This window comes from Scaptodrosophila lebanonensis, unplaced genomic scaffold (assembly GCF_003285725.1).
Source record: "Scaptodrosophila lebanonensis strain 11010-0011.00,11010-0021.00 unplaced genomic scaffold, SlebRS2 tig00000085-arrow-pilon, whole genome shotgun sequence".
NCBI classification, from domain to species: Eukaryota; Metazoa; Arthropoda; class Insecta; order Diptera; family Drosophilidae; genus Scaptodrosophila; species Scaptodrosophila lebanonensis.
In genome coordinates, this window is record NW_022060564.1 from 5,037,982 (window position 1) to 5,050,048 (window position 12,067).

The following is a 12,067-nucleotide window of genomic DNA, read 5'->3' on the forward strand; positions in this document are numbered from 1 at the left end:
TTTAAGTATTATTCCATTAGGGGGGGTTTGGTTCCCTCATTTTAAATGCTAATGTTCCATTGATTTCGCGTAATTCGAATTTATGCTTTATTTTTAAATTTATAGAACGCGTAACTTGGTTTCTTTGATGTTGTTTTGTGGATAATCTCTAAGCAAAAGCGCAAACTGACTCCGTTGGCACGTCTTGTCTGTTCAGCGATTAGTTCGAAACTGAAAAAGTGGTTTTAATTGGAAGGGCTTTTGGGATCTAGACGCTCTAACTATTTCGTCACTGATAAAGGCAATTGATTTCGTAAAAGAAGAAACAAACTTTAACCGGAAATTAAACTAATATCTTTAAATTTAATTTGATTAGTTTTCATTCAATTTCATTCAATTCAATAAAGAAAAAGTAATATAAATATGTCGAGCAATATGAAATTATTCAGCAGTAGTCGACAAGAGATCCATAGAAATACATTTCTATGAACGCTCATCAATCCCATGTAAATGCTCTTGTACAAAGTTTTGTATAAACTGTGTTTGCACAGTTGGTGCCTTTTCGAATATATGCCAAGCAACTACTATGTGGATAAGAGCCTTCTATTAAAGTAACACCCGATATAAGTTTATGACTTAGTTTGAAAGAAGCAGTTCTTGGCAGTGCATCGCAACACTTAAGAGCGGAAATAAATTATTAAAAATATTGTATGTGCACACATCAGTGCTATAAATACCCAAGTGATAATAATAAACGCTCTTTTATTTATACAAGTGAACAAATAGACAAATATTAACTACTTAAACAGCCCCAGAATGGGTTCCACTAAGCTGAATACTTCTAGCACATTGCTAGGTCGGTCAATCCTAGCCGAAGGTATACACTCCTATATATCCAATTGTGCCTCCGTTATTATCGCTTCGAAAAAGTATATACCTGAAAACTGCATATAAGTACATATACACATATACAATCCAATTATGTTTCCGTTATTATCCCTTTGAAAAAGTAAATAAGTAAATAATTGAATGCTGCATATACATATATATAACTATTTGTCTTTTAATTCGAAAATAAATTGGCCAGCTCATATACATATTTGTTCGGAGTCCGCCAATGTTGTCAGCACACATAGATTTCTATTCTAACAAATTTTCCTATTCAACTCAGTTGATTTATTCATTTTAATGGTGTAAAATGAATAAATATTTGCATTGGTGAAACAACAGCTTTAGTTTTAGTTTTGAGTGACAAATTATCTTGGAATCATATTTGGTGTCCCTACAGTCTCTGAGATATAGCTGATTATACGAACGGCGTTACGGAAAACTCCCATTACCAGGGGAGTGGGGGAAAAATCATAAAAAATAAAACAAACTTGAACAGCCTACACACATAAGACATCTTCGTGCAAAATTTGGTGTCTCTAGCTAGGATGGACAGACAGGCAGGGCTATATGGACACGTCTTGTCATGCTGATCAAGAATATATATACTTTGTGGGGTCTGCCACGCCTCCTTCTGCCTGTTACATTGTACATTTCATGTACAGAGTAAAAAAAAAAATGAAATAAATAAGGCAGATATTGCATTTATGACTATAACTATTAATCGTAATTTCTTTAATTGTGCAACAACCGGCCAAAGGAATCGTCTCGACTTGCTAATTATTTATTAAGTATAATTGTGTCTTCCTTGCTTAATTCTTTGCGTTAAATTTTTTAAGAGAATTCGTACGCTCTCTTGTTTTTCTGATTGATCTAACTGCGCTCTCTTGGTCCTTTGCGACAAGTTGGGGCGCTCGACCACCCACGCCCCCACCCACAACTGGTTGGTGTCTTAATACAACACACTCAACACACAAAGGTAGGCAAGTTAGCAATCTGTTATACTGTTATACAACACATTCGGCAAGTTCTGCAAATTGAGTTTTTTCTTTTTTTTTGTGCATCTGTTATGTTATGTGATACATACATACATACATTAAAAAAAAGAAACATGAATAAAAAGCGTTGCGTACTTACATTTACATACAGATTAATTGCGATCGCTTTAATTATACATTATTTTCAAATTGCACACATTTACTTATTTAAATCACATTTACAAACACTTAAAAAAATAAAAACAAAAAAGGAGGCTCTGCGCATTTTACACACACATAAGTATGTATGTATGTACGCAGCACATTACTCGCGCGGCATTTTCGCATTAATAAACACATATTTTGCACACTTCACACACAATTTAATAAACATACATATATGATACATATGACTTTACATAATTTGTCTAATATTTAAACATTTAATTAAACATTTTCTTTGCGTTGCCGGCAACTCCAAATAAAAACGACGCGACGCGTTCAACAGGTCGAGAAAAACTAAGCCTTGCGTTGCAGCTGAAAGCAGAATGCTCTCTTGAGAATGTAAATGGGAAGGCAAGGAATCAAAAATAATAACTGTAAATTCGCTCTCGCGCTTGCCAAACGTATTGCGTTTTATGCAATTTTCTCACATGAAGTTGCTGATTGATCATTTGTAATTTTTCAAATTGTTTATATAAATTAACAAATTAATTTATTAAATTAAATTTATTAAAGGACCCAGGGGAAAAAATAAACACAAAAATTGAGGCACTGTGCAATTGGAATTAAGAACACACACATATGTAAATATGTATGTACGCAGCACATTAAACGCGCAGCATTTTGGCATTAATAGACACATATTTTGCACACTTTACACAAAATTTAATACGTACATTTGACTTTACATAATTTGTTAAATAATTAAACTATTTATTAAACATTTTCTTAATGTTTTCGGCAACTCCAAACAAAAACGACGCGACGCGTTCAGCAGGTCGAGAAAAACTAAGCTTTGCGTTGCAGCTGCAAGCAGAATGCTCTCTTGAGAATGTAAATGGGAAGGCAAGGAATCAGAAAACATAACTGTAAATCCGCTCTCGCGCTTGCCAAACGTATTGCGTTTCATGCAATTTTCTCACATGAAATTGCTGATTGATCATTTGTAATTTTTCAAATTGTTTATATAAATTAGCAAATTAATTTAATTAAATTTAGGAAATTCCAAATTCCAAGAATTACGAGAGTTATGAAAAATCGCTAATTGCGGGGGAGAGGGGGGAGGGAGCCTACACACATAAGGCATACGGACGGACGGAGAGACATAGCTCGACTCTGCCTTTTTAGGATAGTTGCCTCAAAAGTCTGTGCCAAGTATTGGAGTCAGTTAAGCAAATTGTACTGTACCTTATATACGCTTTCTACCCTTCAACCAAATTGTTATTAAAAGAAAAGGAAAACCATTAATTGTTTTTTAGGTAATTTGAAAGCTCTACCAGCACCAATTGCCTGTCACTTGCTTTTTAATATATGTTTCAGCACCGCGATCAAAAAATCGCTCACTGATATCCCTGATTGTGGGCCTCGTCCTGGGATATAGTTTGGCGCAGGTCTTCACATACATAGCCACCCCAGCGCGCATCGGTCCTTACGTAGTGGAAAAACGGCACCCAGACAAAGATCCACATGATCTGCGGGTTCCACATGATCTGCAGGATCCACATGATGACGATGAGTCTGCCCACGAGTTGGTCAGACACGAGCACAAGCAGGACAATAGTAGTCTGGCTGACAAATTGTTTAGGGAAGTGCGCATACTCTGCTGGATTATGACAAATCCCACCAACCACAAGAAGAAGGCGCGCCATGTGAAGCGCACTTGGGGCAAGCGTTGCAACATTTTGCTCTTCATGAGCTCGGCCGCTGACGATGAGTTGCCCACCGTGCAGCTGCCCGTGGGCGAGGGGCGCATCAATTTGTGGCACAAGGTTAAGGAGGCGTTCAAGTATGTTTATAAGCATCACTACAATGATGCGGACTGGTTCCTCAAGGCCGACGACGACACGTACACCGTTGTGGAGAATATGCGGTACATGCTGTATCCGTACTCCCCAGAAACTCCAGTACACTTTGGCTGCAAGTTCAAGCCGTTTGTGAAACAGGGCTACATGTCCGGTGGTGCGGGCTATGTTCTCAGTCGTGAGGCTCTGCGACGCTTTATCGTGGAGGCCATACCGAATCCGAAACTCTGTCTGCCAGGCACCGTCATCAACGAGGACATCGAAATAGGACGTTGTCTCGAAAATGTGAACGTGACGGCTGGCGATACGCGCGATGCCATGGGGCGCGGACGCATGTTTCCATTTGTGCCCGAAACTCATTTGATACCCGCAAAATCCGATACGCAGTTCTGGTATTGGAAATATGTGTTTTACAAAACAGACGATGTTCGTATATTCCATATCCATGTGCAAATCGAACGTACTTTGGCTAATTCATTATAATTCTAATTTGTACATTTCAGGGCCTCGACTGCTGCTCCGACTTGGCCATATCCTTTCACTATGTCTCGCCGAATCTGATGTACGTGCTGGATTATTTGATATACCATTTGAAGCCTTACGGCATACAGCGTACCCTGGAGCACCTACCTGAGAAACTAAAGGTAGGAGAGTTTTTGCCGCCACCTATTGAGACTCCAGCTGCCAGCGACGAGGACTCGAAAGATGATGAAGATAGGGTGACCAAGAAAATCCCAGTACCGGTTCTGCCAACACAAAACCCCTTGATTGTTGATATTAAGAAAGAAATAGCGTTAAAGAGGAAGGAATTGCGAGAGTTGCAAAAATCGATTAAGAAAACTAATTCAAAGCAAGTTTATTCAGACGAAGATGTTTCAAGTATAGAGAAAAGCGAAGATTGAAAGAAGCATATTGTTTGGAAATTTTCTATTTGGTATTATTTAAGTGAACTAATTTTTACCGATATCTGAAATGATATAGTTGCTCGATTTAAAAAAAGGAGCTCTGGTACGATAGCTTAAAACACTAAACGAGATGAAAACGGTTCTGCAATTAAATCTCAAATCTAATCTTGCAGAATGACTACAAAAAATGCCCCAGTAGCTAGCACTCGTTAATCTTATATTAAGTTTAGTATTAAATACTTGATTTAATTTATTAAAATAAAAGTATTTGAAAGAAGAGGCAATGCTGCAGCTACAAAGAGGCCTTAGTAGAGAGTTTAAACAACAAAAATGAAGAGAACACCGAAGAAAGCTAATGGAGAACTTTCCAATAACTCAACAATTGCCTCTAGATAGATCTGGCATAGATCTATCCTGCCTTGTGAAGCTATAATCTGTGAGGCATGGAAGCAGATGAGAGGTACCGAGAAGAGATAAATAATTGACAATTTTCTGACGCAGTTAAGGAGGCTTTAGACTTGAAGCTTTAAAGTCATCCGATAATGTGAGGCTCTTTAATGTCAACCATTGCGTCCAAAAGGTGGTCAAGGGTTTTACTCTAATCTGGAAGCGATAACACAATGGAACATCTACAGAAGAAACTCTTTTAAGCTTTTTAATCAAACAACAGAGTTGATGCTTAATTTTTAAATGTCAAGTTAAATTTCAACAATTTATTTATTCTAGGTTTAGCAGAAGTATTTTTTGGTATGTGTTTGGCAGTTGCATTCTACATTCTATCGTCGTCTTCTCTCCACTTTCTTAAAATGTCTAGCATTTGTTTTTTCTCCGGTAATTCCTCCGTCCGCCGAGGCAAGCCAAACGGCCATAGCTTATAAATGGCGTAGTCCAGGACATAAAAATCACTGGGCTTGCTGTAATGAAATGAAATCACAAGCTCGGGGCAACAGAATTTGCGACTATGCCACGAAATATCACGACGCGTGGGTGGGAAGGGTTGGAAGAGCTGAACGCCTTGCTTGTTAAGTGAAGATCCTCTCACGACACCAACATTCCTTAGGCAGCGACCCAGTTCGAGGTCCTCAAAGCCCGTTTTCGTGTTTTTACAAATACTGCCATTTCGATAGGCCTTAGTGACGAAACGCTCCAAAGCCGCCTTGCTCAACACATAGCCAGCACCACCTGACATGTACATCTACATAGAAGAGTAAATAAAACGATTTTGTTAGTACTACAAGTATTTATATATAAATTGAATACATAGCTAAGCTTAGGTTTTGTTACGCACATATGTCGAATTATGTTGCATGTTCTCTCTGCTCAAGATCAACTGATAATTTCATAATCATAATCATTTAAACTAACAAATGGACAATCTTTAGCGTATATGTATATAGGCGTATATAAAACAGGTGGTTCTGACTCAACTACTGACTAATTGGTGCGTGTAGTGTTGCCTTAAAAAGGGATGACTTTGCTTGTCTTTAGGAAATTACGATTAAATAACCTAAAACTAAGAAACTCTCTAGAGTTTGTCCACATAGCTGTATGTACGTATATCTTACCATATTTTTGGTGATATATATGCCCAAATAAATCTGCAATTTTTCTAAGCTCGTGCAGAAAAAAGATTATCATAAGGTAAATATATCGCTTACATCAGAATGTTGCATAATTTAAATAATTTTATTATCCTTTGGATCACATAAATTTAAAATAATAAAAATTAATATACTACAAATTAATATACTACAAATTAATATACTACAAGTTAATATACTATAAAAATCCCCAAACGTTCTCTAGTTAGTTAACAATCAGAAAAAAAGCAACGCAATCTTCGAGACTTTGAGTCTGAACATCCTTTTTAAGAACTCTCTTTTCCCTCTCTCTCCTTTTTTCTACAACAGGCCATTTGAGTATCCAACTTTCTTATTTAACACACCCATATCCTCCCTGATCCTTGCTGATTTCAATATCTTCCATACATCTGGCTATAAGCTAGACAATTGTCAAGGCAGCGCCGCCTTTTCGTATTAAGAAATAATATTTTCGAATTTAAAATAATTCTCATTAGAATAACCGAGGAACTGGATTGGCTTGATCATAAAGATAGTCAGACTTATGCAAACACTATTTGAAATAGTGATTGAGTGTCTTGCTGAAGAAGTAAGCGAGCCTTAAGTTAATAGTCTAAAGTATATCGAAAAAAACCATACCGTTTGTTTGTTTCTCAATTTCTTGCCAAAGTATACGGGCGCCCTTGCGGTATAGGCATAGAGAAAAGCACGCAAATTTTCCACAACCACATATCTGCAAATATTCAAATTCTATATTGAGCTTTAGTGCCTCAGGCAACTTACTAACGTGTCATCATCTGCCTTCAGGAACCAGTCATAGTCCCTAAAATAACGCTCGTAAACATATCTAAAACTCTCTCGCGTCTTGCCCCATAGGCTCCAATAACCCTCCGTCACGTTTAGAGCCACAATGGGCAGATCCTTGTCCGTTTTTGTGCTCATGAATAGCAATTTGTTGCATCGTGCGCCCCACGTCCTCTTCACGTGCAGAGCACGGCTCTGATGCGATTTCGGACTCGTCAGGATCATGCACAGCACCTTCGTCTCCTTATACAACTTGGTGGCTAGCGGTGGGTCCTCATCGGCGGGATTGTTGATTCCAGTCTGCACAGTTAGGTGTTCGGCATATCTGGCCATGCTGGTGGGGTGTCCGGCATTATCATCTGAGTGCCAACACGATTGCAGCATCATCTGTGAGAGACTAAAGCCCAGAAGTGTGCCCATCAGGAAGGTGAACAAGAATACCAGAACTTTGCGCTTCCGCCGGAAGATGTTCATTTTTGGAATGAAGTCGACAAAATATAACTCTGCAGTGGAATCGAATAGGTTGCTGCCTGCATCAATATCGATCTAAGAGAGCATGAACAAACTTGAGTGAAACGTTAAGATAAGCCTGAGAAAGGTGTAGTTACCTGACTCAATACTTAATCTATTTAATGATTATAACGGGATCAGGCAATTCGATAAAATAAATACGTAAATATGTATAAAGCACATCTTCAATAAACTTGTATGGCAGACCTTTATTGTGATCTGAGAGACTAAAATAACTTAATGATACGCCTTTTTAAGAGATACTGGTATTTCTAATTTGCAATTACTACCTTAATCTACCGAGAAGAATTGACGAAGCGTTGAAATTCATTAATTTATGTTATGTATGCCAGTTGCTGTTGTTTTATTGTAAGCGTTCTTTTTTAAGGTTTTCTTATTTATTTATAGAAGTATATAGAATAAAACTTTCAAAAAATATGCTTATATTCTGAAAATAAAACAAAAGTCTGACTGTCTCTCTCACTGCATAACTGTGAAAGGGTTATCAGATCGACCAAATCGGCGGATCGAATATGTATATAAATGTATGTTTTAAAGTTTGAAAACCAAGCAGGAATTTCTATTCAGGTCCACACGTAACATATCTGTGCTGCAGAAAAATTTAGCCTTCTTCTTAGAAATTTACAAAAATGATTGTAATAATCTTTCCAAATAACATAGAGAAATGTGGCCCCAAGTACTACATATATCTTAAATAAGCATCTAGCGCTATTTCATATATATTTTCTATTAATTTTATTTGTATTGTATTATTAAAAACCAATATAAGGTTCATATAGTGTTACACTATATTTATAGTATGTAAGTTTATACGTATTAATTTGTTTTTAAATCCTCAGACCAGTCTCCCCAGCTCTTTACTAAATCTCCGATTCCTTTCTTTTCCGGCAAGCTCTCCTGTATTGGTGGGGAACCAAATAGATGTAGCTTATATAGAAAAAAGTCCAGTATATAAAAATAAATGGGTTCGACATAATGAAATGATATTGCAGATTCGGAGCAGCACGTTTTCTGTAAGGAAATGTTATGGGTTATAAGAATAAAAACATTGGTCAGAATTCAATCTTACACTCGGTGCAGTATGGCCGGACTCATTTGAAAACTTATTGGCTTCATTAAATGAGGCTGGCATGGGGGAGAAGAGCTCTATGCCGCGTTCATCATGAGAATCGCCAGGCATTACACCAACATTATTCAAACAGTGACCCATTTCGATGTTCTCAAAGCCGCTGATATCTATTTTACAGATACTGTCATTAAAATAGGCTTGAGTGGCGAAACGCACAAGAGCCGACTTGCTCAACACGTAGCCAGAGCCGCCTAAAATAAGATTCTACATAGAAGAATTAGAAATTTGATTAGGCAATTGGCAAGTAATATAGATATATATAGGTTGTATTTATAAAAGACATCTGATACGAATTCGAAGCGAAGTTAAAAACTAAAGAAACACCGAGCATTCTTTTTTTAAACGAATACACATAAGTGGAAGTCAACAATGATATATCACTATATAATCTAGCTGTATTGGTGACTAAGAAAGAGTTTATCTATGACCAACTTTTAATTGTTAATATACAAGTATTGTAGCCAAATTTAATGACGAGAAAGTTGGAAAGGGCTTAGCATTTCTCAACCAGCTCATAGAAATCGCAATATGTGAGTTCGTTGCACAAAAAATTCTGTAAGAATGGTCTCATGTATAAAAAGAAGAATGCTGATGTTATACCCATTTGTAGAACGCGAATGACAAAATACATATAAGTGTATAGTATGTATCTTAAGCAACGAAAATTTAACTTCATAGCTATTTAAAAATCACAAAACACTTACTTCCTAAGTTCTTAGTTCTCTTTAAAATCGTTTTGGAATAGTTAATGCGAAATTAAAAACCTGTAATGGTTTTCAAATGAAGGTAAGGCATATTTTTCGGTTATAATGATGCCTCCCCAGATGAAGCTATATATTTATCAGCAAGTCAGTTTCTCAGCTATATAGCAATCACTCTGAATATGCCGGAATTAGAATTATGTGACTGTCGTAGGTTAAAATCCTACACTAAAGACTAGACTTGGCTTAAGAATCCTGGCTTTTCCTATGAAAAAATGATATGCTTAAATTTCAACTCATTCACTTACATTTGAATCTTTCCAGTTGAGTATAGTACCAAAATAAATGGGCTTGCTTGGTGTGTAGGCATAGAGAAAAGCACGCAAATTTTCCATAACCACATATCTGCAAATGCCAAATTCTTGAACTAAGTATACACATCCAAGTCTGTGCACAACCGACTTACGTGTCATCATCCGCCTTGAGAAACCAGTCGAACTCCCCAAAGTAATTGTCGTAAACATGTCGCAAACTCTCGCGCGTCTGGCTCCATGAGTTTGAATGTCCGTCCGGCATGTCTAGCACCACAGTGGGAAGGATCTCGTCCTCTGCGGTGCTCATGAATAACAATTTGTTGCATCGCGCGCCCCACGTCCGTTTCACGTGCAATGCACGGCTCTGATGCCTTTCCGGACTCGTCAGGACGATGCACAGCACTCTCGTCTCCTTATACAACTTGGTGGCTAGCGGTAGGTCCTCATCGCCTGGATTGTTGTTGCCATTCCCATGACTCGCTTGAGCACTTGAGCCACTCTTCATATCTGGATCGACTGATGGCCAACAGGATTGCAGCGTTATCTGTGAGAGGCTATAGCCCAAGAACCAACCGACCAGGAAGGTGAGCAAGAATACCAGAATTTTGCGTTTCAACCAGGAGATCTTCATAATTGCAACTCAAGCTTGCGAGTTTCTATAAACACATTTAAATCGAGAGTTGAGAAATTTTGGAAAATAAAAACTGTTTATTTAATGAATATTCATCTTAAAAGTTTTGATGATCGTCAGATCAGATATAGCTTTAATTGTTTATTTATTGAATATTTATCTTAATAATTTTGATGATCATCAAATCAGATATAGCTTTAATTGTTTATTTGTTGAATAATTATCTTAAAAGTTTTGATGATCATCAGATCAGATATAGCTTTAATTGTTTATTTATTGAATATTTATCTTAAGAGTTTGGATGATCATCAGATCAGATATAGCTTTAATTGTTTATTTATTGAATATTTGTCTTAAGAGTTTTGATGATCATCAGATCAGATATAGCTTTAATTGTTTATTTATTGAATAATTATCTTAAAAGTTTTGATGATCATCAGATCAGATATAGCTTTAATTGTTTATTTATTGAATATTTATCTTAAAAGTTTTGACGATCACCAAATCAGATATAGCTTTAAATGTTTTTTGTTTATTTAATGGATATTCATCTTAAAAGTAGCTTTGATGCTCCCACCAGATCAGATATAGCTTTAATTGTATTGATGAATTTTTAGCATGTTTCTTTTTTTTCATAAAACAGATCAGTCAGTTTTTTTAGAGATATTATTTCATGGTCAGTAATATTATTATTTTTGTGACCCACGAACGGAAACGTTTGTTATGTGGCACTCGCACTTGAATTGGCTTTCAAAAAACATTGTATTGTTCAAATATTTTATTTGTATTCGACACTAAAGAATGCATTCTTCCAAAACGAATTTGGTTTATTTAGATACAGTTTGGTGATTTCCAGATAGGAAGTGAATTGGGGGAGCTCTACCAGCAACTTTTTGCTTTTCAGCTTTTTGGCAAATGTGGCATAAAGCTGCAGTGTTTCTTTTTGCGTTTTTTTTCAATGAGAATTTGCAGCCCATATTTGATATTTGTATAAAGTGCACGAATACTATATGCGTATAAAGTAAAATACTGTTGCGATTCCGCTTCTATCTTTCTCCGTTTCGGTTGTACTTTGCTCACAAATCATTCAGTCAGAATGTTATTAATTCCCAAACTTTATTTGTCACCCGCCCTTGTACACAAATAATTCACAATTTTTATATTACCAAGACAGGAATTCCAAAAAAAATATGTGTAAAAACAGCAAGAAGACTAGGAAAAACCTTGCTGCTTCGCCTCACTACATTTTATTTTTAAATGTGATTTGCAATTACTTATTCGAAACTGATGAAGCGTTGCAATTGATTGGCAATTGGCAGCGTGAAAAATGATTTTCTTGTTTCCAATTGATTTTTTTCCCTAAGACGCTTTGTCTGTTAAAACTTAACTTTACTTGAGTATAAAAAAAAATAAACAAAAAGCGCACAATTTCAAGGCTTAGAGCAAAAAGTGAACAAGAATTGAGTGAAAGAGTTGTTTAGTGGTTTGTCAACACAAAATATTCAATTCACTTAAATATCCTCCTTAATATATAAAGAAACTTCTTGCCAAATAAAGCACAAAAGCTGTCTCGAATATATTTGTAATATTTAAAATAAAATATA

At 36.4% G+C, this 12,067-nt stretch overlaps 3 protein-coding genes across 4 annotated transcripts; 1 reads left to right on the forward strand and 2 right to left on the reverse strand.

Moving 5' to 3' along the window:
• The first annotated feature begins 697 nt into the window (after nt 1-697).
• LOC115626332 (glycoprotein-N-acetylgalactosamine 3-beta-galactosyltransferase 1-like) lies at nt 698-5,057 on the forward strand. 2 transcript variants are annotated; one of them, XM_030521675.1, is made up of 4 exons: nt 698-856; nt 1,709-1,846; nt 3,387-4,294; nt 4,372-5,057. In XM_030521675.1, exons 1-4 carry the CDS (start codon nt 796-798, stop codon nt 4,768-4,770), a joined length of 1,506 nt encoding a protein of 501 aa, XP_030377535.1. In that variant the 5' UTR covers nt 698-795; the 3' UTR covers nt 4,771-5,057. The 2 variants fall into 2 exon arrangements, with proteins under 2 accessions (XP_030377535.1, XP_030377536.1); XM_030521676.1 differs by lacking the exon at nt 1,709-1,846.
• A 485-nt stretch (nt 5,058-5,542) lies between these two features.
• On the reverse strand, nt 5,543-7,631 carry LOC115626593 (glycoprotein-N-acetylgalactosamine 3-beta-galactosyltransferase 1-like). The gene is made up of 3 exons (XM_030521976.1): nt 7,141-7,631; nt 6,993-7,086; nt 5,543-5,968 (listed from the first exon to the last, which is right to left on the reverse strand). The coding sequence occupies exons 1-3, from the start codon at nt 7,629-7,631 to the stop codon at nt 5,543-5,545; spliced, it is 1,011 nt and encodes a 336-aa protein (XP_030377836.1).
• Nucleotides 7,632-8,399: 768 nt separating this feature from the next.
• LOC115626509 (glycoprotein-N-acetylgalactosamine 3-beta-galactosyltransferase 1-like) lies at nt 8,400-11,646 on the reverse strand. The gene is made up of 5 exons (XM_030521897.1): nt 11,630-11,646; nt 9,985-10,488; nt 9,827-9,923; nt 8,758-9,021; nt 8,400-8,699 (listed from the first exon to the last, which is right to left on the reverse strand). The coding sequence occupies exons 2-5, from the start codon at nt 10,461-10,463 to the stop codon at nt 8,505-8,507; spliced, it is 1,035 nt and encodes a 344-aa protein (XP_030377757.1). The 5' UTR covers nt 10,464-10,488; nt 11,630-11,646; the 3' UTR covers nt 8,400-8,504.
• Between the last annotated feature and the right edge of the window lie 421 nt (nt 11,647-12,067).